This window comes from Galeopterus variegatus, unplaced genomic scaffold, assembly GCF_000696425.1.
Source record: "Galeopterus variegatus unplaced genomic scaffold, G_variegatus-3.0.2 Scaffold3055, whole genome shotgun sequence".
NCBI classification, from domain to species: Eukaryota; Metazoa; Chordata; class Mammalia; order Dermoptera; family Cynocephalidae; genus Galeopterus; species Galeopterus variegatus.
Window position 1 is genome coordinate 164,408 of NW_007729166.1, and position 27,223 is coordinate 191,630.

Sequence of the window (27,223 nt, forward strand, 5' to 3'; positions counted from 1 at the left end):
CGGGAGAGTGTGGTGCTGATAACACCAAGGCCCCGGGTTCGGATCCCATATAGGGATGGCCGGTTAGCTCACTGGCTGAGCGTGGTGCTGACAACACCAAACCAAGGGTTAAGATCCCCTTACCGGTCAAAAAAAGTCTAGTGTGTTTCTTGTTTCTAAATACTGAAATACATAAACCTGTTTTAATTCTCCCTCTAGCAGCAGTGCCTTTATGTTCCTAGAAATACAAAAAGAAAATTTAAATGACTGTGAAGTACCTCATTTTGGTGGCAGCAGGGGTGGGGTTAGGACGATTTTTTTTTTGGTGGCTTGCCGGTACAGGGTTTGAATCCTAGACCTGGGTGTTATCGGCACTAAAGATTTTTTTATTTATGACAATATTAAATGGACTTTTTAAACTGATAAAATGAGTTTTCTTGATATGTGTTTTTGGAATTAGCAAAATTCCATGTGGAATAATATTCAAGGACTAATCCTAAAAATTTAACTAAAGGACCTGCAAAGGTAAGGATATTTCTGAAAACATGAGATGGAATACCAGAGCATCACAGTCCAGGGAATCTGCGGAATACCACACTAGACTTGGTCAAGGGTATACATGTTCTGCAGATTCATGGAACAGAGAACTGTTAAAATTCTCGATGGCTAGAAGATCACCAAAAAGCTAGAAATAGATTTTCAACACCTTGAATCCTCCTTCATAATCTAATATAGATGATCCATATTGACTTAAATCTCCCCCAAACCAATTTATAGATACAAGCCACAAATTAGCATGTGAAAACTGAACAACTTCATTTCATTTCCATTTACTTATTCAGTCCTAATACCATCTCCTCCTTCCATCCTGAAGAAGCAGTACTAGTTCCAGCATCCCAAGATCTGGACCAGGCTCACTGTCGTTCTGACTGTAGCTTTCTTGAGAACAGTCTGGTGTGTCCATCTCATGCTTTTAACCTTTTCAGACCAGAATCTAGTGTTACTAGCTTTTCCTCTCACTGAAACTGATCCATCACTCTTATGTTCTACTTTCCTACAATGCCCCTTCCTCAGATCTGTTATGGCTTTCTCTACACACTGAGGTAATGTGGTTTACAAGAAAATATTCATATTCTGTTTTATTTCTAGTAATTTGATCTTGTTGGATATCTGCAAGAGTCTATATTGACTCCTACAACCTAAAATATGGGGTCTGACAGTTTCAACTTATACCATACTTGTTATTTCAAAACAATAAACTAAGACATTTTTTTCTGGGGTAATTTTCTTCACGTAATTTTTTTCTCAATAAATGATGTTACAGTTACCTGCAGCAATCACCTATATCACGAAGGCTCGGTAGAGGCAGAGAAAGGGACAGCAGAACCTTCTCAAAGTCAAGGGAAATCTGCAGTTTACTCAGAGTGCTGAGTTTCACTCTGTCAACAGCAGGGACAACCTAACCATCTAATAAGTGCTTATCTATCCTCTGTTTTCTACAAGCTATCTCGTTTATAGACTGCAGTAAACCATAAAAAGGAGTACATTTTGAAAGCAGAATAATAAAATTTCTTCTTCTTTATTTAAATATGCTGTGTTCCTTTCCTCTAAAGCTCTTTGCCCTAATGAGTATCATCTGCACAGAGGAGCCATCTCCCCGAACTCCTTCCAGTTTACGTAAAAATAAATAAATAAATAAAAAGACTAACATGATAACTCGCAGCATCAATCTCTAGGTATTCCCTATGAACATCCTTTATTTAAAGAGCTGCCTGCTCCTGTCTAGTCTTTGAGTTAGCTGTTCAGAGGAAATAACAATTGCGCCTAGTGTAACACTCAACTAAACAGTCTCCACTGGAGGAGGATCTCTGCGGCCTCATCCCAGAGGGATAAGAATAAACACTCTCACCTGCCGATCTGAAGAGTGGGTTCTGTGGCATACACTGTGCCTGTGAATCCGGTGTGCTCGGTGATGTAGGGCAGCGCCATCATGCAGTGATAGTTAGAGATGAGGATCACATCTACTGTAGATAGATCTATGAGCTCAGTCTGAAAAGAAAGGGAGGGAATGATACCTATTTGTTCAGGGCACACAGACTGAAAAGCGATGTCAGAATGAAGGGAAGTAGTTTTCATACCACAGAACAGTGACGCCGCTGCTGTGGTACTTCCCTTCTGTCATTTCAGGATGTTTTCTAATATTGTCATTAAGTAGCAAGACAGGATAGCTGACAACGAGAATGCAGCCAGTCCATCAGCAGCACTCTGATTTTACTAGAACAGAGTTCTTCTGAGTTAGAAGTGTGACGATAAATGACAAGACACTCCAGCAACCACTGCCTGGCAAGTGAACTGGGTAACTTGACACAGACAGCGCACAATGTAAGCTGTAAGGGTGGAGAGAACGCAACATGCTGCTGCTGCAGACGAATGCGAAACAGGAGAATCACCACAGAAACCAACTCCTCAAGTCAAACGTGAAGGCGACTTGGTATGTTTTGTTCTTGAGGCAACTTTTGACCACTGGTGCTGAATATAAAGCCACCAAAAAAATGTAGTGGCAGTCATGAAAGAAAATTATACTCTCATATTCTATCTTAATCTTAACCCTAATTTTGCCCTTTTATTTAATTAAGGTCATGTGAAAAGGGAAAAGACAGGTTAGCAGGTGAGGGAAAATTTATACAGATCTGGTAAATTTTATGAAAACTCTTTTAGCAGAAGGAATTTTTTTTTTTCCTTTTTGTCTTTTTTCGTGACCGGCAATGGGATCACAACCCTCGGTGTTGCCCCCGCACCTTGCTCAGCCAGTGAGCGGCCGGTCTGTATGTGGGATTCGAACCCTAGGCGGGAGCGCCACTGCGCTTCCCAAGCGGCGCACTGTAGCAGTACGCCACCGGGCCGGCCCAGAAGGAATTTTTTTCCCCACAAATTTAAGTCCTAACTGTTAAGGCTCAACTCTTTTTCCACTACACCTTCCTGATTTGCCCAGATGAAAGAAACCACTTCCTCCTCAGAAATTCCAAATGTGTTTTATGTGTATCCCTCTTAGCCTTCTGTACAATGGTGCCTCTAAGCAGCACTTTGTCCTACGTGACTTCTCTCTGTCCCCTCTCACCTGTGGCAGCCAGTACATTTAGAGGCCTTGGAGTGCTTTTGTGGAAGGAATGCAGCTTCCTAAGCAGCACCGTGTGTGGGGAAAAGTGTGACACTGTGATTCAAAGACACCACATCTCTTGCATATCTCGCTGATAACACCAAGGCCAAGGGTTCGAATCCCTACACAGGGAAGGCCAGTGAGCTCTCTCATGGGAGAGTGTAGTGCTGAGAACACCAAGGGTTAAGATCCCCTTACCGGTCATCTTTCAAAAAAAAAAAAGAAACCTGGTGAGGACAGTTAGAAGAATATATGTATTCTGTCTATGGATATATGCATCAAGAACACATGCCTACCTAAACATTTTTCCCTTGAGAAATAAATTTAACACCCAAACCACATTTATATACTCATATTTAAATTCAATAAGGGGGCTGGCCGCTTAGCTCAGTTGGTTAGAGCACAGCCTTGTAAAACCAAGGTCATGGGTTTGGATCCCTGTACTGTCCAGCTGCCAAATAAATAAATAAATGAATAAATTCAGTAAGGATTATTTTAACTTTAAAACTACTGTGTACAAACACTTAGGGTTCCACAGACTGTGAACTGGGTCAAAACAACAATTTACCGGTCGCTTACTATACTGAGCTCGGGTATCCAGTCTACAGGGAATACAAAGATATTAAGGTAGCTGCACTGGATTACAAATTTCATGAGGAACGGCACTGGGTCCCCTGACTTACCCACAAGTTAGTGAAGACGGGACTGTAGTAGATGCCTCCCGCCTGCTGCTACTACTCTCCTATTTTCTCCCAGTCATTCAGTGGCCTGGCTCTACCTTAAAATAGTGACTATTACTAATTTGTGTCATAAATTCTTGCTTGAAAACCTTATATGGCTCTAGAACCTTGAAAATGTCAACAACCCTTTGGCTCGGCAAAAGATGAACTGTGAGACAGTCACTTTCTGATCTAAAAGTCGAGTACTCTGTGGAGCAAGTCAGAAGATCACCACAACCCCAGAATTCATGAATTCTACAATGCTGTCTGTAAACGAAAGATTGCAGTACTCAGTGCGATCTGCGGCAAGTGGAAAATAAATGTTAGCACCTGGGATCAGGAATCCTTGAACAGATGCGGAGCTCCCCCACCAGTGCTGAGTAACAAAGGAGGATGACAAAGAGATTTAACAGCAGTGAGGAGGAGCTCAGAACTCCTGGTGACTTGTTACCTTCACCTACATTCTTACTACTACATCTCAGACTTCCTCCCTTATCTGCCACTTCAATTGCCACGTCTGTCTGTTTTTCTTCTCTTTCACTCTGGTACATGCAAAGGGCACATACTCTCACTTTGTTCCAAGAGAGAGAAAAAAGTTTTTCCTAGAGGGTATCAAACAAAGTGTAGAAATGGAAAGAGAGGACAAAAATAAGAGAAAGTGCATGCCAAATTTTCTTTTCTCTTTGGCCCTGAATTGTGAAAATGTTTTCTTTTCCCTTCTTTCTTTTTGGCGATTGAAACCCTTGACCTTGGCGTTATCAGCAGTATCATGCTGACCAAGTTAGCTTAACCAAGTGGGCTAACTGGCTAGCCCCTGCAAAAGTGTTTTCTACAGGCATTGTAATCCATGCGCACACAGAAAGAAGAGCAGGGCAGTTTCTCACCGATTCCCTCAGTAACCCTGGAGTAGTAGCCAGTGGCTTGCCCACCCTACCCTCATCTGTCTGTTGAGAACACCACCTAGGCCACTCTGGGGATTAGGCCTGTCAGCTGAGATTAGTAGCCTTTAAAACTAATGGAAACTGATCTTAGGCTCCTTTGAAAGGATAATAGTGGCCCCAAACCCTAACAATAAGTCTCACTGCAATAATACGTAAGGGAAAGATATCCACAACTCATTTCAGGATCCATGAATTTCAAGCAATATTCAACATGTTTCAAGTTAGCAAGAATGTTTAGTTTACTAGCAGTTGTTGTATAATAGCAATTCTCAATCATCCACTGTAAGCAAGACTAGGAAAGTGTGGCTAATCTAAACACAAAGGTATTCTAATTATAAAACTGAAAGGCTTGAGCTATTTCATTACCTTGTTCAAAACTTCGCCCTAGTAGAAGTATTTGTGGGGATTTCAGAAAGAGGCAGAAACAGGAAAAAAAAAAGTGACTTAAATGATTTATAAACAACATAAAAAGCTCCTAAACGATATTTTAGTTATATAACAGTGTGCCTGGAATAACAGATTCATTTCAAATTGAAAACATGAAGCTAAGCCCTTTAAAATTATTTGACTTCATTTTGAGAAATTACTCGATATGCTTTGTTTCTACAATAAGATTCACTTTAATCTTACCTCTGGTAAACAGAATTCAGGCACAGAATCCACAAATACATGACCTGAACACTCCTTTAGCTCCTAAAAGAAATGAAAAGGAAAAATACTTGTACTAGGAAGAGATATCCAATAGTCATAGTACCAAAGAAAAATAATCTCCAAACCAAACTTTTCATGAAGAATCGCAGATACTAGATCTGGAGGGAAGTTGGGAGCTTATTTTTAGACTACCACCTGTTCCTTGTTTAGGCTCAGGTAGGCCAAATATTTTATTGAGGGCAAAAATTCTGCTGGTGGCAGATTCAGTCCTTGAACATACATACATCTTTTTTTTTTAAAAGATGACTAGTAAGGTGATCTCAACCCTTGGCTTGGTGTTGTCAGCACCACGCTCAGCCAGTGAGCCAACCGGCCAGCCCTATATAGGATCCGAACCCGTGGCCTTGGTGTTATCAGCACCGCACTCTCCAGAGTAAGCCATGGGCCAGCCCTAAAACGTACATCTTCTGATGCCTCTTCAAGAAAGCCATGCATCACCGGCCCATGGCTCACTCGGGAGAGTGTGGTGCTAATAACACCAAGGCCACGGGTTCGGATCCCATATAGGGATGGCCGGTTAGCTCACTGGGTGAGCATGGTGCTGACAACACCAAGTCAACGGTTAAGATCCCCTTACCGGTCAACTTTTTAAAACAAAAAGCCATGTATGAACACATGCTGCTCTTATAACCCATGGCCCAGTGGCTTCCAAATAATTTATGTAGACCATACCAGCAACATCAGAATTATCTAAGGATACTGATTAAATTAAAGATCCCTGGGTCCTATCTAAGCCCTAGGGACCAGAAACTGTGGATGAGGCCATGGAATCTGGATTTTAAATAAGCACCTCCAGTGATTCTGTTATGCAATCAGGCTAGGAGTTCATGGCCCTTAACAAATTATTTAGATCCTCTTTCTCCACCTACCAAGGGCTAGGGAGGATGGAATAAGTAAGGAGGGAAGATCAAGTGTAGGGGGTAGGGATTAAACATCTAACCTCCACACTCCCACTGCACTACAATGAATGTAATGTTTGTCCTTGTAGAACATACTATTTATTTGGAATTATAATCCAAATGTATTCATCCAAAAGAAAAAAAAAATACATATAAAGAAACAGAATACAGTACATCTCCCCACCCACCCATGACCTACCATATTTAATATGCCTGTCTTAGTTTAGATTCTCCCAGGCTGACAAAAAAAGAGCTTGAGAACAGCAGTTTATATGGTAGGTGCTGACAAAACAGCAGGATATGGGGAAGTGATAAGTGGAAAGGAAGGTGGCTGACAATGAGTATGTTATTGGGCCAAATACCATTTTGGGCAACTGGAAATTATTCCCGAGGGGCAACTCTGAGGAGTGGTATAAAACATACACCTTGGAATTATCCTAGTGAGGAGCAAGGGGTCTGGAATATTTATGCACCAATTCCTGTATTTTGTGCAGCTTCAGGGAAAAACTCTCAGGCAAAGCCATAATGCAGCTGGAATTGACAGAGCACACTGAAATATGAGGTACTTTGAAAAGTTAGTTGGAAAATAGAATTAAAAGATAATATGTACCTTTCCATGAACTTTTTCAAGTACCCTTGTAGAAAGGCCCAAGAGACATAAGAGGGCCACCACCAGGGTCTTCCACAATGCCTCTGGAAGGTCACCAGGGTTACTTTCTTCACTTGCTGACACTTCAAACAGAAGTCTATGGTGATCTTTTGCACCATCAAGGTTAAAGCTGTCTATGCCTTTACAATAAACCACGAAAAGATAGGATCTGGTTGTAAGTTTCGTTTGCTCTTTCCAGAAAGGGAAAGGTATTGTTATAATTTTGTTCTGCCATATTTCCATTAGTTGCTGAACATACATTTCTATATATTCATGTACATGTAACTGTATTTATATATCAGAGTCTGAATGATTTTACTCTCAATCCTTATCTGAAAATAGGGCACTAACTACATGTTACTGTCCTTTTGGATTTTACAAGTCTCATATCAGAACCTTCATAGATCACTCCCTCCCTTTGCCTTCCACTGTATACTCTGGTTCCTCTCTTTACATGAGTACCATTTAACTAATGATAGGCTGAGCCAAAAAAAGACTGAAAACCATTTTTAATTACAGTGTACCTGCCAGCTAAAAACAAACGAGCAATTACATTTAATGGGAGAAGATGCCCAACTCCCTTAGGATGAGGTTAAAAATGATTAAAGACAAATCATGGGACATGTCAAAGCTTTGCCTGGTCTTAAATAGGCTATGTAATTTTCTTCTCCATAATGCTACATATCGGGGCATGTCATATGATAGTCTCCTCTGAGGCTCTCACCCTTCTTGGCCTGCAGAAGCATATTTGCCATTCCAAACACTCACAATGTCACTATTTTATTCATTACTCCTTTCTAATGAAATACTCCCACATACACATGCAAGTCATTTCACTCACAATGCAATGGTAATGGGATGCTTCTGAGCCTCTCTCAGGAACAATGATTTATAGCCAGCAGGAGACGTGGGCTGAAATCAGGTGCACAGGTTCCTGAATGTCACATCACTTATGAGAAAGACCTGTTTTCAGATTATGCATTTGGCTTATACTTGAGGTTGTGGTGCATTTACAGAAATTAATTCTCTAAAAAGAGTACCTCTTTAACAATACCTATTACAAGAAAGAAATGCCTTATGCAGATGAATCATTTTAAGAGTCTTTAAACTCATTCAGTTTTTCAATTGTGAAACTTGGGAGAGGAAGAATGATTTAGAGGTCTAAGAAGTGGTCTGGGTGAGCTTTACAGTTTTTAACCTTCCTATACCTCTGATTTTTTTTGTACAAAGACTATAGTTTAACATTTTTTGTAGCTTTGATCTATTTAATAAGTTAACTGTCTAAATACTGAATTAAAGAAAGAATTACTGAAAAGATAACCTAATGTCAAAAAAGTAATAACCTTAAAAAAAAGTAATTTAAATCATTTAATTTAGGCCTACTTAGTAATTAAAGCCATAATAGGACTCCAAATCCTAGATTCCTAGAACTGTATTCTGTTTTCCCAACCTATAGACTGTCCATTTTAGTCTAGAACGGGATCACAGGTCACAGTCTGGAAGGCCCTCTACTTGAAGTTACCTAAGAGCATGTTCCCCTCTTGCCCCCCAGAGAACATACTGACAGAAAAGTGAAACACCCCATTCCTCAGAATATTCCCCACACAGCAGCCACAGTGATCCAATCCACTGATGACCCTGTCCTTCCACAATCTTCCAGGAATTCTAATCACCCAAAGAAGACCCAAACTTTTTACAAAGCCCTACCTGAGCTAATCTGTGACAGCAGTTTAAAACTCACATACTTGAGGATTTTAAAAAAAAAACCTTTTTTTTAAAGTTTTACTCCTTTGAATTACAGTCAGTATAGCCTTAAAATGAACAGAACTGAACCCTTTAATATGCACTACCTTTGAAACTCTCATTGCAATTCTAGAAATAATGGTTTTCTTTCTGTGGGTGATCAAAAGTATTTGCAGCAATAGTACTTACATTTTTATGCAAGCACAAATTGGATCTGAATCTGAACACTGAGATCTCCTTAGGTGTTTAAATATAGTAACCACCAAGTACTGAAGACCCTGGCATGGACTTTGGGGTTTTTCAGGGAGAATACACATGAAGAGAAATGAGCCCATTGGTCACATTATTACAGTGTGGCTGTGATATGACAAGATGGCTTTCCACAGCATGTAGATATGCTTCAGTTTTTTGTCTGGGACATTACCTTATCCAAGAAAGCATTTCCATCCTTCAGGGACCAGCCAGGAAGATTAGATAGCCTGGGACTGCAAAAAAAAGATTAAAATACACTAAATAGATTATAATCCTTAGTGATTTCATGTTGACTGCACTGTCTCCAGCAAGTTGAAAACAGTTTCAAATTACTGGCAGCAATGCTCACCCACAATTCCAATCAAAAAGGTGAGAAATAGCCATGTTGTGTGAGTTATGTGACAATGGAATATCAAAAGGTCAGATAGTTTAGCACTTTACTGGGAAAATTAAAAGCATGCTATGCAGAATAATAAAGAAAAAAGAAGGATGAAACACTAGAGCATTTAACAGTCTTCCAGTCACTGCCCTGATTTGATCTTGCGTTTCACAGCAATCATGAGGGAGGGCAGATGGGTACCATCCCACTGTAGATGAGAAAACACTCACAGAGAGGCTAGGGGCTCTGATGAGAACACTTCCTACCAGAGGCTCACACCTGCCAGTCTGAATTCACCGCCAATGTGAATACCTGAACTCTAATTAAATCCACACTCTGGACTCACTGCTTACAAATAGGTTAGTCACCCATTGCCAGTGGCATGAGTTTCCAATTCTGGGGAATAAAGCTAGTTTTCTCAAGTGTTCCAAAATGACACCATACCCAAGTGAATAGTTTCTAGAAGGTGAGGTTAACTTCACATGCACATTACATTTAAAACAGTCAGAATTCAGGACCGGCCAGTTAGCTCAGTTGGTTAGGGCATGGTATTACAACACCAAGGTCAAGGGTTCAGATACCTTTACCAGCCAGCTGCCACAAAATAAACCCCCAAAACAATACCACGCTATTACAAAGGAAAAATGACCAAGACAATGCGTAAAGCAAGCACATCAAGAGGACAAGACGATGGCAAAGAGTTTCCACACTCCATCACCAAATTAAAGTCTGTGAAGTAAAAATGAAGGGCAAAGTAAGGGTATGACACTTAAAGGACTCTGTAAACAGAAACCAAATCTCAGTACAATCCTTCACTCTTTCCTCAAACAGTTTTTATCAATCCCGACTTAGTGATTAGGTGACAGGTATGAAAGTCAAATAGAAACTTATATATGTGAATATCTGGCAATCTTCTAGGAAAGGTTAAAAACTTAAATAAAAAATCTATATGCATCTAACTTCAGGAAAAAAGTGAGAATTTTGGGGGTAACTTTTAATTTTGACATTAATTCCAAACTTATAGAAAGGTTGCAACAATCTAAGTGCAAAAACTCCCATATAACCTTTAGCTAGATTCATTATCTGTTTTAATCAAAAAGTGAGAATTTTATTTTATTTTTTTATTTTTATTTATTTTTCTTTTTTTAAAAGATGACCGGTAAGGGGATCTCAACCCTTAGCTTGGTGTTGTCAGCACCACGCTCAGCCAGTGAGCAAACCGGCCATCCCTATATAGGATCCAAACCCATGGCCTTGGTGTTATCAGCACTGCACTCTCCCGAGTGAGCCACGGGGCCGGCACAAAAAGTGAGAATTTTAGATTTCGGACTTGAGAACAAAAATCATTACTGGGCGGGCCGGCCCGGTGGCACACTGCTACAGTGTGCCGCTTGGGAGCGCGGCGGCGCTCCCGCCGAGGGTTCGGATCCCACATACAGACCAGTTCCCGTTCACTGGCTGAGAGAGGTGTGGGTGCGACACCGAGGGTTGCGATCCCGTTGCCGGTCCCGGTCCGGTACGGGCGCGACACTGAGGGTTGCGATCCATTGCCGGACACGAAAAAAGACAAAAAGGAAAAAAAAAATCATTACTGGGTGAAACAAGTCTGGTTTATATGAATTATAACTGATAAATTTTTTTTTTTTTTAAATCCAGGAGTTCTCTGCTGTAACCTCTCAGGAAATATCCTATTACCATTAGATGTTTTAATTCTCATTTCATAGACACATACATATCTTTACTTGTAGACATCTTACTTCTTGAAAAATATATTATCAGATCAGATTTTAAAAAACCAAGCATTCCAATAAAAGTGTAATGACAAGAGACCCTGTTCTCATTTCATGCATGTTCACTCTCTAAAACAAAGTTGTAAATATCCACTTCTGTTTACGAAGAGAATTGGGTCAAAGGACTCGTACTCTGTCTGTTCCCCACCAGGCACACACACAAATCAGAACACTGATGCAGTCAGTTGTCCTCAACAAATGATTAGAAATAGTACGCTGCTTATCGTTTTTTAAAAAGCAAAATTTTCAATTACTGTGTTTTCAACTCTTGACAAACATTCTCTATAACACTAAAGACTTCTATTAAACCCTCATATTTACTCTGGATTTGAGAAATTGCTAGTAGATTGGACTGAATGCTTAACAACGCATGGCAATGTAGGAACACTAGTGTCAAAGACGTAATAATGACACTGCCAAAGATGAAAGGCCACAAAAATATGTCACCAAATGGCAAAGAGATATTGACCATAGAGATGAAAATATTTGGTTATTGCAGTCCAATGAGTTAATGAATAAACCATAAAGAGTTAGGAAACTTTAAGCTAAAATCTATTTAATAAAATATGGGAGGTGAAGAATATTACAAAAATTATGGTTATATATGAACCCATCTTGCATCCACTATTTTACAACCATTTCTTAGGAAAAAAAGGATACCATTTGTAAATTTTTTAGTTAAAAAAAAAAGCATGTATACAAGATCTATTTTTTTAGCGATTATTTATTTTGGAAAAATATATAAATTATTCCCATAAGCAAATAAATAAATACTCTAAGGCATTATAAAATATTCTATTGCCTGAAAACTATGGAAAGATAGATTGAACATAATCTCCAATTTATTTTTTCTTTATACTTTTCATTTTTACAATTTTCTACTCTGAAATGTATTAGGTTTATCATCAGAAAATAATAATAAAAGAGGCATGATTACATTCATTCGAAAAATAAATGCAAAAGCTTATTATTCTGAGCAAAGTGCTAGGATGACAGTAAAGAAACAGTCTGCGTTTTGGGAGTTCGCAATCTAGTATAGGGAGACAATAAACAGCATTCACAATAGAACGAAATAAGAGCCATAATGGGGTAAAAGCAGAAGGTACAATAGGGTTCCCACAGAAAGGGCGCTTTTGACAATTTGCAGTGAGGTGGCAGAGCAGGGAACAGGAGTTAGGAGGTGAAGAGGGAGGAGGTCTTTCCAGAAGAAGAAAATAGGAAAGAGCCTCATCATTTAGTGTAGTACTGTCAGAGGACGAGGTGTTCATCTTTACTTGTTTAGGAATGTTCATTTGTGTCACTTGGCTTGGTGTTGGTGGTTAAGACTGTGAGCAAGACATACCCGCTCTTCTGAGAAGGTAGGGAAGGCAGACAAATTAGGTAATCACACAAATAAAAAGAGAACAAGCTGTTAAAAATGATGAGGCATGGGCCGGCCTGTGGCTCACTCGGGAGAGTGCGGTGCTGATAACATCAAGGCCACGGGTTCGGATCCCATATAGGGATGGCCGGTTTGCTCACTGGGTGAGCATGGTGCTGACAACACCAAGTCAAGGGTTAAGATCCCCTTACTGGTCATCTTTTTAAAAAAAAAAAAACAAAAAAAAAACGATGAGGCACTTAACACTAAGGTCAAGGGATCAGATCCCCTTACTGGCCAGCCACCAAAAAAAAAAAAAAAAAGATGAAGCATTAAAGTAGTACAAAGTACCACAAAAGTTCCCTAACAAGGGACCAGTCTTTCTAGGCAGCATCAAAAGACTTCCCTGGGCATATGATAACTGAGCCGGAGCTCTAGACAGTAGCAGAGTCCAGGTGAAACTCAACCAAGAGGCAGGGTCTGGAGGGACCGGAGAAAGAAGACAGCTACCGGGCCCAGTGGTGTCCTCCAGTCATTCTCACCAGTTTGGCATGGACATCTTACACCAGAACGCCATTTCCATGACCCTCCCACGTGGAAACTGTCATCGTAAATGATCTGAGAGATGAATGCCTAAGTAGGATAAGGGAAGGTGGGACAGGGGAAGGGGAGAAGAGCCTCATAGGCTGAAAGAACAGTGTGTGACTGCTCTGAGGCAGGAGATCAGAACATTTCTTTGAAACTTTGAAAGGAAACAGAGCAAAAGGTAAGCATAAAGAAGACAGTAAAGGGATAAATATAATGCATAACATATCTGGATGAGTTTGGGGTTTATCCCTAAGAGCAAAGAAAAACCATGCAAAAGTTTTAAACAAGTGAGAGACAAGATTAGATTTGTACTTCTAAAAGACAATTTTGAGAAAAAGGAATCATGTACCTTCTAGTAATACATACCATCACTGGTGTTGTATTTTTACCAAAAACAATAACCCTAACCTAATCATGAGCAAACACCAGACAAACCCAAAATGAAAGACATTGTAGAAAACTGGCCCATACTCCTAAAATGTCAAGGTCATAAAAAACAGAGACTGAGAAACTCTTCCAGATTGAAGGAGACTAAACGGATGACAACTAAATGCAATGTGTGATCTGAGTGGATCTTGGAGAAATATGAATAAGATATACAGATTAGAGACTGGTATAGTGTCAGTGTAAGTTTCCTGGCTTTGATTATTTTACCTTGTTTGTATAAGAGAATGTCCTTGCTCTTAGGAAATATGCACTCAAGTATTTGGGAGTTAAGGAGCATCATGTCTGCATCTTACTCTAATGGGTCAGAAAAAAATTATATGCAGACATATAAAGAGAAAATGATAACACGATGTGGTAAAATGCCAATGACTGGTAAGGGTAATAGCTTTGCTATAAATCTGTAGGATTTCAAAATAAAAAGTGACACAAAAAGATCTGGATTTAGACAGGAGCAAGATCGGAGTTGAAGAAACCCGGGCCGGCCCATGGCTCACTTGGGAGAGTGTGGTGCTGATAAACCAGGGCCACGGGTTTGGATCCCTATATAGGGATGGCCGGTTAGCTCACTTTGGAGAGCGTGGTGCTGACAACACCAAGTTAAGAGTTGGTTAGAAGGCTTTAGCAGTGATACCTATAGAAGATGATAATGACCACAGCAGCACTGAAGAGAAGTGCCTGGATTCTAGAACTATCTAAAAGGCAAAAATGACGAGGCTTAATGAAGGACTGGATATGGGGGAGTGAGTAAGAGGGGTGTATCTAAGTTAACTCCCAGTTTTCTTGCTTTTATAACAGCATGCCATTCACTAAGTAGGAAACCTGGGGAAAAACCAGATCTGAGAGGGTATGTTCTTTTTTGGACCAAGTCTGAACATGAATTCAGTTTGGGGCATGTTGAGATTTGAGGAGAGTTCCAAGGCACATCCAAAGAGAGAAACTGAGCAGGCATTTTGGACACATGAATCTGGAACTCAGAAGAGAATTATTAACTCAAGATTCACTTTAGTAAGTTATCATTGGGATGGTTATTTCTTGAAACCCTGAATATTTATTAAATTCCCTTGATGGAGGCTATGATGGCCAAGCACTGACCAGTGAAGAATCTCAATACACGAATGCCCAGTTACATGAATCTCCAAAGTAGATTTTGTAATTTTTGTAACGATGTATATGAATTGCCAACCATCCCGCTAGTTTAACCTCCCTCTGAGAGTAAAACATGGGCAGGGCAAGAGAGGGTGGAAGTGGATTTCAGTGCTGAGCTAGGACTGTGAGAACAGGAGGAGGAAGGGAAAAACAGGCAGGTGGGATCATCTGCCTAATTCTGGTTTTGATCACCTAGGATGTTTATGACAGGGTAGGCCCCTTTTAGGAGACCCTCACAGTACCTTGTATTATTTTTTTAATGATTATCACAAGTATATAGTTATTTTCTCAACATAAGTATAATTAAATATTCAACTGTGCAATGTGTTCCTCTCCTGATAGATTATATAAGTTCTGTGAGGAAAAGTAAGTTGTCTCGTTCATGTCTGTATCCTCTGGTCCAGCATGGTGCAGATTCTTAATAAATACCAAGTGAATGAACATTTTACATTTTGGGGGGAAACAGACAATATTGGGCTATTTTAATAAGAAATAACCAGTCAGTCATGTAAATATTTCCCCACCTTTTCTGGATAATATATGTGGATGGTAAATGTATTTCTTTTTCTTTTTTTAAAGATGACTGGTAAGGGGATCTTAATCCTCAACTCGGTGTTGTCAGCACCTCGCTCTCCCAAGTGAGCTAACTAGCTATCCCTATATAGGGATCCGAACCTGTGGCCCTGGTGTTATGAGTACCACACTCTCTCAAGCGAACCACAGGCCGGCCCTGGTAAATGTATTTCTAAGTGCTGGGTGTAATTATAACTGAATCCCATCAGCTTTGCATAGAATGTAATCTGAATTTATCTCTGACCTTAGCCCTACCTGACCTTATTATATCCCTTATCTCAGAAAAATCAGTGGTTGACTATAATTTTTTCTAGATGGCTCGCAGGATTACCATTGAGTAATCATTGCACTCAGTGACATCTTCAGGAGTGACTGAGATAAATTAGAAGGTTTACCCAGCTTGCTATGCTTTTGAGCTCTTACGTCTGCTTTAGATAGCTTTCCCATCTCCTCTTTTTTCCTATCTCCTCTTTTTGCTACTGTGAGTATATTTGCTTCTGCAAGTTAGCTAATTTTCTTATGAACTGCACTCAGCCCGTGGTGCACTTGGGAGAGTGCGGCGCTGGGAGCGCAACAGCACTCCCGCTGCAGGTTCGGATCCTATATAGGGATGACCGGTGCGCTCACAGCGCTCACTGGCTGAGCGCGGTGCGGCCGGTCTCAAAAAGGACAAATAAATAAATAAATAAATAAACTGCCACTTCTAAATAGTAGCAAGCTGGGAAACCAGTTTTCTTTTCTTTTTTTTTTTTTCTTTTTCGTGACCAGTAAGGGGATCGCAACCCTTGGTGTGGTGTCGCCCGCACTGTGCTCAGCCAGCGAGCGCACCGGCCAGTCCTATATAGGATCCAAACCCGCGGCGGGAATATTGCAGCGCTCCCAGCGCCGCACTCTCCCAAGTGTGCCACGGGGCCAGCCCAGAAACCAGTTTTCTAAGATGAGGTCTATTAAATACAAACAGTGCTGATTGTAGGTCTGAGGCAATCTCTTTGATATAAGACATGGACTTAGGCTCCATATACAATTCTATGGTATCTAACATGGACAAGTATGAAAATAATGCACAGATACCCATCACAAAGAAATGCCAGACTCTATGATGTCAAGTCCCTGCAAAGGCATTTAAATGACTCAAATTAAATTCTTGGGCTCATCATTTGACCATTTATCAGCTCTTATTGAATTAGTAAGAAAGATAAAATATACATGACCTCAGTTGCACTAAGCAGTTGCAAGAACATTTTACAGAAGCTCAGAAGAAGTTATAATAAAGAAGTCAATCGATAAGTCAATAGAACACTTTCCACCAACCCAGCCAAAGAAAATTATTTTGATAAAGAACATTTTTAAAGGAACAAAGCAAACTTATGGCAATATACAAGGTACTGACAATCTTTTTATTAAAGGGTACCATTTTCCAGCAAACTGAAGCTCATTTGTCTTGGGATGCATCAGCACATACCTTTGAACAAGTGGCAAAGGAAGGAAATTGAGGGTGGAAGTCATGTCCAGTCCACAGTCCAACATAATGGTGGTTGACTTGAATTTGAGCACATTGCAAGGTAAGGTTGGGTGCCCGGACAGGCAATACTGAAAAAAATTAAATCATTTTTTATCAATAATCAATAACAGATAAAGCCTAAAAAGTGAACTAAGACTGGTTTTCTTCTCTCCTAAGAACACTGTGTAAGTTCAGCTAATTTTATAAGTGGCTTCCTTCTGTTTACTGATCGGGTACTACTTCCCCTGGCAGTTCAAAATACTCAAAAGTCTCAGATCATAACCGACTTTGTAGGGTACCAAGTTACATCTCAGGCAAGTGCAGCTCTAGAGGGTGCCGTTATTCAAAATAGAAGGTTTCAAGGCTATAGTTACCTGCTCTACTCTCACACGACACTTCCAAATTCCCGCTACCCCATCTGCACATAAGTACTGTCTAAAGCTGTTGAGGTCCATGAAATTCTAAGGTCGATCTTTGAACAGTGCTATAGGTTTGGGTTTTCTCCTCCTATAAATAAGTCAAGTGACCTTCCTCAAAGAGGAAATGGTGAACTAACAAGCACTAGTGAAGGTTTATAGGGCTCCCTCTAGTCAGAAGAAATGACTCAAAAGGACAAAGGACTTCCCTGATATGCTGACACTAAGCAGCAGTGTGAAACATCTACTCCCAACCAATCAGGGGTCTCTTGCTTGTGTCAGCAGAGCCCAGAAGTCAAAGGGGTACCGAGCAAGTGGAACTCTCATACATTGCTTGTGGAAATGTAAAATATTACAATCACCATGGAAAACGTTTGCTTTAATAGAATTAAACATACATTTACTACAGAACCCAGCAACTTCATGTTTAGGTGTTTATCCAAGAAAAATACAAGTTTTTAATTGAGGAATAATAAAAAAAAAGAAGTCAAAGGGCTACAGTCCACAAGGGTATATGGAAAGGAGGGCAAGAAAATACAGTAGTCACCCCTTATCCAGATTCAGTTACCTATGGTCAACTGCAGTCTGAAAATGTTAACTGGAAAATTCCATAAACAATTTTTAAGTTTTAAATTGGGCCCCATTCTGAGTAGCGTGACATGAATCATCCCTTTGTCCAGCATACCCACACTGTGCACACTGCCCGCCCATTAGTCACTTACAGTCGCTGAGTGGCTGTCTTGGTTATCAGATCAACTGTCGCAGTACCACAGTGGTGTTCAAGTAACCTCCATCTTACTTAGTAATGGCCCGTTCACATAATTTTTATTATAGTATATTGTTATAATTGTTCTATTTCACTATTAGGTATTGTTGTTAATCTCTTCCTGTGCCTAAGTTATACAGTAAACTTTATCAGAGGTATGTATACAGGAAAGAACAGCGTACGTAGGGTTTGGCACTATCTGCAGCTGCAGTTGTCCCCTGGGGGTCTTGGAAGGTTATCTTCTACGGATGAGAGGGAACTACTGCACAGTGACCTGAAACATTTCAGGGTGGACAAATATGCCACCCTGAAAATTATCTGCACAGGAAGAACCCTAACACCTTTAATAATTCTGCTGCTCACAGAAAAGAAGTGAAAGAGGCGGCAAAGGCCCTTCCCCCACTTGTAAAGTCACTCTGTAGAAGCCTCCCTTGATCAGCGAAGTCCAGAAAACGGAGGGGCCATCGTTCTTAGTCCTTTGACATGGCCACTCTTTCCTTCTGATTTAAACATGAGGACAGCACAAGTAGAGCCATGCTCCCTCAGTGCCCGGCTCCTGCGGCCACACTTGCTTAGGCTCAGTCTTTGGAGTATTTGTTGCTTTATTGGTTTGGTCTGTGCACTGAATAAACTTTTAATTTTTCTCCAGAGGACATTACAGGAACTGAAGATTTTTTTAAACTGCATATTCTAAAAATGATAAGGCCACGAGCCAAGAAATTATGGGTATTTTGTAAGATTCTTCTTTATTCTAAGTTTATGGATGATAATTATATTTTACCAAACCAAAATTCATAACTCATGGCTAGAAAAATCATAAGGGTACTTATATGAAAACAGTAGAAATTATTTAAAACTGCAATTGTCCTGAAAAAGTCCAGAATGCATAATTTTGGTAAATTTCTTCCTTGATACATATCAGAATTACAGAAAATTTTTTCCTACTAATTAAGATAGAAATATCCCTATCCCCATCCTCCACCTGGTTCCCTATTTCTAGCTTGGTCTTTATCCTTATCTAAGAATTATCTGTTAAAGATAACCTACCTCAAAATGAACACAAAACATCCATTAAACTTGTCCAAACATAGCAAATTTCCCATAAGAGCGCTCCTATATTTTTCCTTTCAAAAATAAAAAAATGATATTTAGAAAAACCTGGAAGGAAATAAAATGAAATAGTTGTTTCTGGACGGGAAGATTATGGTGCAATTTTCTTCTTTTAGCTTTTGTTGTTTTTCAAATGTTCAGCAATGAGCATGTACTGTATTTTTATAATCAGAAAACAAAAATATGATTAAAACAAAACTGAAAATTTAGCCAGCCACACTGAATGACGAAATCTTTCTTCTTTTCACTCTGAACTCTAAATTGTGGATAATAAGATACAGCAGAAGGCAGAAGATCAACATATAAAAGCTGCTGCTCAAAAGATCTCCGCAAAAGAAGTCAGCTGAAAGGCATCAAATCTGCTGCTGTCAACAAGGACAAAGGAAGGCGAGGAGCACTTTATAAGGGCTATCACCAAATGGAAGAAACACCTCCAGAGCACCTGCTAAAGGAGCCAGAACCGGATTTCACTGGCTTTATTTGTATGTATGAGGAACTTGAGCTTCCCCCAGTTTGAGAAGGTTGTCTGAGAAGAGCCAAAGACACACAGTGAAGTCTCCTGACTTCAAAGATCCCACTCACACCTTCCAAACTGCACTGCTCACTGTGGGTCAACCGAGTATGCTGAGAGACACGGTGACTGGCTGAGGTTCACACAACCAGTAAAAGGAGGCACGTATAAAGCACCCAGGTCTGCCTGCCTCCAGTGATGCTCTCTGTGCATCTCTAGCATGCTGCCTCCCATCACCAAGCAGCCTGTCATCTAGAGAGGGTCAAGAAACTAATGCACAAAACTGTACGTAATCATGTAATTTCAATTTTAAAATTAGAAATAAGTATCTATTAGAAAAAGCTTGAAAATAGCAAAAATAAAAATATTACCCTCAATTACACCAAACTGATTATCATTTTTTATTCCCTTTGTCACATATTTGTAAAAGCTATAATTTTACTGCTCATACTGCTGTGTGCTACTTTAAAATTCACGATGACCACATCTGCTTATGTTGCTTCACGCTTCGTTTTTGCTGGCTGTCTAAGCAAATACACCATCGTTTGTTTAGTCATTCCCTTACTGCTGAACATTTAGGGTTGCTTCCCGTCGCAATATTACAAACATGGCTGTGGTGATTACTTTAGTGCTTAAGGTTTTTTCCATACTGGAGTATTTTTTTAGAGAATTCCCAGAAGTGGCATTAACTAGTTCAAAAAATATGAGCATTTTATGGCTCCTGAAATCTGCTGCCAAAATGCTTTCCAAAAAAGGATGTATCTATGTACAACGTCATTGGTAATATTTCAGAAGATCTGTTTCACTGCTCATACCCACCAGCATTATAGTCAAAAACCACAAAACCACCTAGAATCGGTACCAGAATGCAGTTATAACTTTAGCAGGCGCTATCTGGGGTAATTAGAAATATAGTAGTAGCTATCTAGAAGCACTAACCTGGCAAGTCAACTATTTGATAAACGGCTTTAGTTTTGGGAGGCAGTTTGATGAAATTATATAAAGCGGGGAGGGGGGGGTTTGGAGTTAAGACTGCCTGTGCTCAAATCTTGGTCACAGTTGTTATTAATGCAGGATTTGGGGAAAGTTACCATTGCAAAGACTCAGTTTTCTCATCTGTAAGATGTAGTAATAGAAGCTATCCTCAGAGTTGTGAGGACTAAATGAATGGCACATAGTATGTGTTTATTTTTAATTACTATAGTTACAAAATCATTAATAGGCTGAAGAGTTTGGGGGGAGTAATTTATAATTGCAAAGACTCAGTTTTCTCATCTGTAAGATGTAGTAATAGAAGCTATCCTCAGAGTTGTGAGGACTAAATGAATGGCACATAGTATGTGTTTAGTTTTAATTACTATAGTTACAAAATCATTAATAGGCTGAAGAGTTTGGGGGGAGTAATTTATACTCTATAGTGGCATTCACTAATATCTTAGATATTTGTGTATCCCTTAACACTAGGTAAAGTCAATGAACCATTTTACAAATATTGCCCATTGCTAGTTTGCCCTCCAGGAAGACAGATGCACTAATGAGTACACATGTGAAGAGTCTAGTTAACATAAGGTTTTACAATTTTTTTTTCCTACCCTAACAAACACATAGTTATGCTTTCATGTTAACTTTATTTCTACTTAATAAAAAGCTGTAGATTTTTCTGCGTGACAATTTACTATTGTAAGAAAATAATCTAAGTGATTCATTTTCAGAAATAATTCAGGCCCCAGCCCAAAAGTTGTCTGACTGGTCCAGCCCATTCCTGGGGGGTCGCTGAATAGATAAAATTTTCCTTGAGATGGTAATGAGTTACTAGCCCTTTATTGTTCTCTTCATTTCCTAATGTTTCTCCTTTCACAGGGTTTCGGGGGGAGGGGGGGCCTTTTTCATGGGCTTGTCCTAAGCCCTCAGACAAAGAAATTTCTTACAAGGGGGTAATAAATCGGGGTAATCTTAGACGTCATCTGGGAAGACTGTGCACCCTGACCAATGAGGAGGCTGGGGCAGGGACTTGTGCACTCGGGAATAAATTGCTTGCTACAGCCCTTTTCTGTGTGCCTGCCCGTCAGACACCTGAACCTTGCAAGGCCATGATTAAACTCTCACTTCACTGTACCTCGTGTCTCTGTGTCCATCCTTTTGCCTTGGATGGGTGAGGGCATTTCTCACAACTATGTATATTTGTTTGTGTGCCTGTTGGTCCCTTTCTTCCATTAAATGAGTGGAATCTGGTTTTGAAAGTTATGTATGCCTAACATACATAAGCATTATTTGTATTTTATGGATAAAAATTTTATCAGCTATATTTAATGCATTAAATAAAAACTAAGTATACTTTCATTAAAAAACTTTATTATGAAAAATTTCAAACATATACAGAGTAAGCAAAATTAGAACTTTGAACTTCCATGTATTTATTACTCGGGTTTAACAACCATCCACATTCTGCCCATCTTGTTGCTGCTTTCCTCTTGATATTGACATACTTCTGCAGAATAGCTATTATGTGATCTCTGAAAATATTGTTTTCTTAAATCCTAAATTGATCTTTTATCCACAACTGGGACAAAACCAGGAGTCCGTTCTCCTAAGTGTCCTAGCACAATTCACTAATGGTAATTTCTTTCACCTTTAAGTTATTCTTGGTTTATAACAACAATTCAATGTCCTATAATAGTCTGACTTTATCTTTGAAGTCTCTCTTTTGTCCACTGGTATTTTGCCTCGATTTTTCATTTTTACCCCTCATTCTGTAAATTTTATACCTTGTAGTATTTTCAAACAAGCCAGAGTGGCTAGACTTCAATTCTAAAAAAACACAGCTAATAGACTGAATTTGTACCCAAACACAAGTTTTAAATGCTTTCTTTTAAATTATTACACTAATATACAAGGAATAAGAAAAATGATGACAGTGTGCTATGTGAAGAACAACAGATTTAAATTGGAGAGGATGGTTAGGAAAAAATCCAAGAATCTTAAAAATAAAATTGACCATACTTTTTACTAGTCATCTATTCTAACTTTTCCCTCAATATTGTTTCCCTGTTCTACGCTATCTAACCCCTGCTAGAATACTCTCATGGTAGAGAGCTTGGAATAGCCAGAGAAGAGAGAATATTCAACTAGCAAATTAAGCCTCCTGAAACAGTCATTTCCATATCCTTGAGAAGTTGTACGCTAGCATATTTTAACATTTTTAAAACGTGGTACTTCCGAATGATAAAACCAAAAATCCTTAAACTTTTTTTTTTTTAATAGTTTTGCTTATGCTCAGACTTATAGCTTCCATAAAAAAATCATAAGATACTGGAGTTAAAGGGGCCTTTGAACTCAAACCCAATATATCTATAGTATCATTTAATATATAATCAATATAAACATATTGAGACACTTCACATTACTTTTCTGTACTAACTCTTCACAATCTGATGTGAACTTTATACTTACATTGCATTTCAATTCAGATGCAAAATTTTCACGTGAAATATAATCTGTATTTAGATTCCATAAAATTTACAGTTGAAAAAGTAGATCTGCATACCCAAGTTCTTCCAAATATACTTAAAATATTCTCCATAAATGAATGAAGTATCAGCTTTTAAGTTTAAATTGTAATTAATTAAAGTTAAATACAATTTAAAATTCAGTTCTTTTGTCATTAGTAAATTTTAAGTACTTAAGAGCCACAAATGGCTAGTGGATACTGTATTGGGCAGGAAAGTTCTAGAAAAACAGAGGAAAACCTTTGTGACTTGGGTCAGCCAAAGATTTCTTAGACACAAAAAGCAAGAATCATAAAAGAAAAGCTTAATAAATTAGACTTAATCAAAATTTACAACTTTGCTCTTCAAAAGGCACTCTTAATAAAAGATAACCCACAGATTGGAAGAAAGTATGAGGGTGCTTCAAAAACTTCATGGAGAAATGGAATTAGGGCTGGCCAGTTAGCTCACTTGGTTAGAACATGGTATTGGTAATACCATGGATCCCTGTACTAGCCAACCACCAAAACAAAAACAAAAACAAATAGAATTAAAATATAATATGAATCTTTCCATGAACTTTTTGAAGTACCCTTGTATTTGTAAAACACATATATGATAAACCACTTGAATACAGAAAATAGAAAAAGAACTATTATAACTCACTAACTACGCAAAGTTAGCAAAATATTTGAATAGGCACTCACTAAAGAAGACACGTGGATGGCAAAAGACATTCAAGGAAAATCCTTAGAGAAACGCAAATTGGAACCACAGTAAGATATCACTACACTCTTAGCAGAAAGGTTAAAATTAAAAATACTAACAAGTAGGGCCAGCCCATGGCTCACTTGGGAGAGTGTGGTGCTGATAACACCAAGGCCACAGGTTCGGATCCCTATATAGGGATGGCTGGTTAGCTCGCCTGGGAGAGTGTGGTGCTGATAACACCAAGGCCACAGGTTCGGATCCCTATATAGGGATGGCTGGTTAGCTCGCCTGGGAGAGTGTGGTGCTGGCAACACCAAGTCAAGGGTTAATATACCCTTACTGGTCATCTTTAAAAAAAAAAAAAAAGACTAACAAGTGCTGCCAAGATGTAGAGCAATCAGAGAGCTCGAAGGCAAAATACTTCTGAGATCCACCCTTGCTTCTGCATGTATCAGGAACTCATTGCTTTTTACTTCTTTGAGGCAGTCCACTGTATGGATGTAACACAATTTGCTACCCCATTCACAAGGTGATGGCCATTTGGGTTGTTTCCAGTTTTTGACAATTATGAATAAAGCTGCTGTAAACACTCACCTACAGGTTTTTGAAGGGGCATATAATTTCATTTCCCTTGGGTAAATACTTAGGAGTGGAATTGCTGGGTTATACAGTAAATACATACTTAACTTTATTTTAACTACTAAACTGTCTTCCAGAGTGGAAATTTATTTTTAGCTTAAATTAACCAGAGGCTATTTTTATTGCTGGGGTGTGTACCACAGCATCAAACATATCATTTGGCCTAGGCAAAGTATTAGTTCTAACTTGGCCTTTAAGTTGGTATTAGCCTGAATGAATCTCTAAATTCTTTGGGCCTCAAATTTCTTCATCTGACAAATGATGAGATTTAATTTGATTATTTCAAAGCTCTCTTTTAACACAAAACGTCATTCCTCCAGGTGGGTTCCCAGCAGCTGCTTCCCAATCCCTGGCCTTAAAACTGAGTTCCCCAACTAGGGGCCAGCACACCCCTTCCTCTTGCTTGCCTTGGCTCCCCAGGCCCAGTCCCTTCTTTCCTGGGTCAGTTTGGTTATTTTGACTTGATGCCTTTTGAATAGCTTTCAATTAGAGGTGTTTAAAATTTAAAAATAAAGTTGTTCCTCATAATTCCACTTTCACTGTGTCAACCAAAACACTCCTCAGTTTTTTATATAACCTGTCATCGAGACATGTCTGTGCAACTGTGTTCTTTTATAATTGACTTTCTACAACTGTAAGAAATTATACAATATATAAGCTGGAAGGAATCTGAAGATTATATAGCCCAAATACTTTTTTTGGAATATATGAGGAATCTAGTTCTCCCAGAGCTTGTGAACTTTTCTCTGCCCCAACACACCTGAGTATAAACATTGACTAGCATTAGCAGCTGTGGCTCATCAGGAGACAAACGCTCCATGCCCTAATAGGACGTATAAGGTTCTTAGTGTGGCAGGGAAAGGGGAGGACACACTCTATTGAAAATCCCTGCTTTATGCCACACTGTATACTGAGTTATTTACTGGCTTCCACTGGGCCAAATTTGCCTAACTGGGAACTATTACTCCTGCTAAGAATACTGGACCAGGCCCTCCAACATTCAGAGACTTCTATATTTCAATTTTATTTGGTAATCTTTCACTTTCTTCCATTTTGTATCTTGCAAGAGAGCTGTTAAATGTGCCAATCATACTCACTGTCAAACTGACTTCACAGCTGGATAAGAAAGAAGGATAATTTTCCACTTGATCAGAAAATCTGCAGCATGCTGGTGAACACAGAGAAGTCACTTTCTGGTTGGAGAGTGGCTAGATAATCATATGGCTGAGTAACTGACACTAAGGGTTGCTCCCTTGCGCTTATCCTGTTGTCTGCCTTGGCTTCCCATGAAAATGAGTAAAGAAACAGAGGGAGGTCATAAAAAGCAAAATCTCCCCATCAGAAGCTCAGGAAGGGTGGAAATGTTGATAGTAAACAGTTAAGGGTGGAAGAAGGAAGATAGGTAAGGGATGGCTTGGGACCAACATTGTGTTGGCACCAGCACTTAGTAAATGTTAAAAGTAATCATAGATGATAAAAAAAAGTTCACAGAGCTGTGTATGTAACCCTATTTTTGTAAATATATACGTGTGTGTGTATGTTAAAAAAAAAAAAAGTCTGTAAGCATATATACCAAACTGGTCAAAGCAGTTACTGAAGGAGAGAGGGTGGTTGACCACAATGGAACATTCACTTTTTACTTTAGCTATTTCTGTATCTTGAGTTCTCCTCCTTCTTTTAAACATTGTAGTGGACTGAATTATGTCCCCCCAAAACTCACTAAACCTTGAATTGTGTCTCCCAAGTTTTATGTATTAGAAACTTAGCCCCCACTGTGAATGTTAAGAGAGTGGGAAATCCTACTATGGGAGTTGAAAGGTGGAGCCTTGAAGAGGTGATTGGATTGTAGGATCATGCAGTAGTGAATGGACTGAAAATGGTGGTCAGGGGCATGATTCTGAGGGCTTTAAAAGAGAAGAGTCTGGGCCGCCTCGTGGCTCACTCGGGAGAATGCAGTGCTGGTAGTGCCAAGGCCATGGGTTTAGATCCTATATAGGGATGGCCGGTGCACTCACTGGCTGAGTGTGGTGTGGATGACACCAAGCCAGGGGTTACGATCCCTTTACCAGTCAAAAAAAAAAGAGGAGAGTCTGTCTCTCTCTCTGCTCTGCTTCCACCATCTTGCGATGTGAGACCTGTGGGTCACTGTTGCTACCACCAGATGGACTTTGGACTTCCTAGCCTCAGAAAGCGTAAGCAATAAATTTCATTTTCCTTTATAAATCACCCAGTTTCAGGTATTTTGTTATAAGCAACAAAAACGGACTGATACAAACATTAACCAGATTTTTATTTTATTTTTTCCCCCTTTTTTGGCAGCCAGCTAGTATAGGGAACTGAACCTTTGACCTTGGTGTTACAAGGCTACACTCCAACCAACTGAGCTAACTGGCCAGCCAGATTTTTTTTTTTTAAAAGAATCATAAAAACTTTTTAAAATTTTTTCATTTTTGGAAGAAAGAGTCATTACCATAGAGGTTTCTACTGGCAACAAAGTTTTTAAGGACAATGAAATTTATACAAATTGTTGAAAATACGCAGCAATGACAACGAGCAAGAAAGAAGAAAAATGGTTAACAAAATGGTAGAACTTGTAAGTGGCTACAGGATCAGCATCAACAAGGGAGACTTATTAGTCTAATATTAATTCAGAAGTAAGTTAGGAATTTATTCTAGGCATGTTAGAAATGTTACGCTTTTTTTCTCAAGCCACAGTTCAATGGATAAATGCATTCACTCAAGTTTCAAGGT

General features: G+C 39.3%; 1 protein-coding gene across 1 annotated transcript in view; it reads right to left on the reverse strand.

The window, feature by feature from the left end:
• INTS9 (integrator complex subunit 9) overlaps positions 1 to 27,223 on the reverse strand; it is a 107,163-nt gene that overhangs the window by 59,867 nt on the left and 20,073 nt on the right. Inside the window, exons 2-5 of the mRNA XM_008583827.1 lie at positions 16,796 to 16,923; positions 9,223 to 9,283; positions 5,427 to 5,489; positions 1,889 to 2,028 (exon numbers count right to left, since the gene is read on the reverse strand). Coding sequence (XP_008582049.1) covers positions 1,889 to 2,028; positions 5,427 to 5,489; positions 9,223 to 9,283; positions 16,796 to 16,923 — 392 coding nt within the window. The remainder of the gene's footprint in view (positions 1 to 1,888; positions 2,029 to 5,426; positions 5,490 to 9,222; positions 9,284 to 16,795; positions 16,924 to 27,223) is intronic.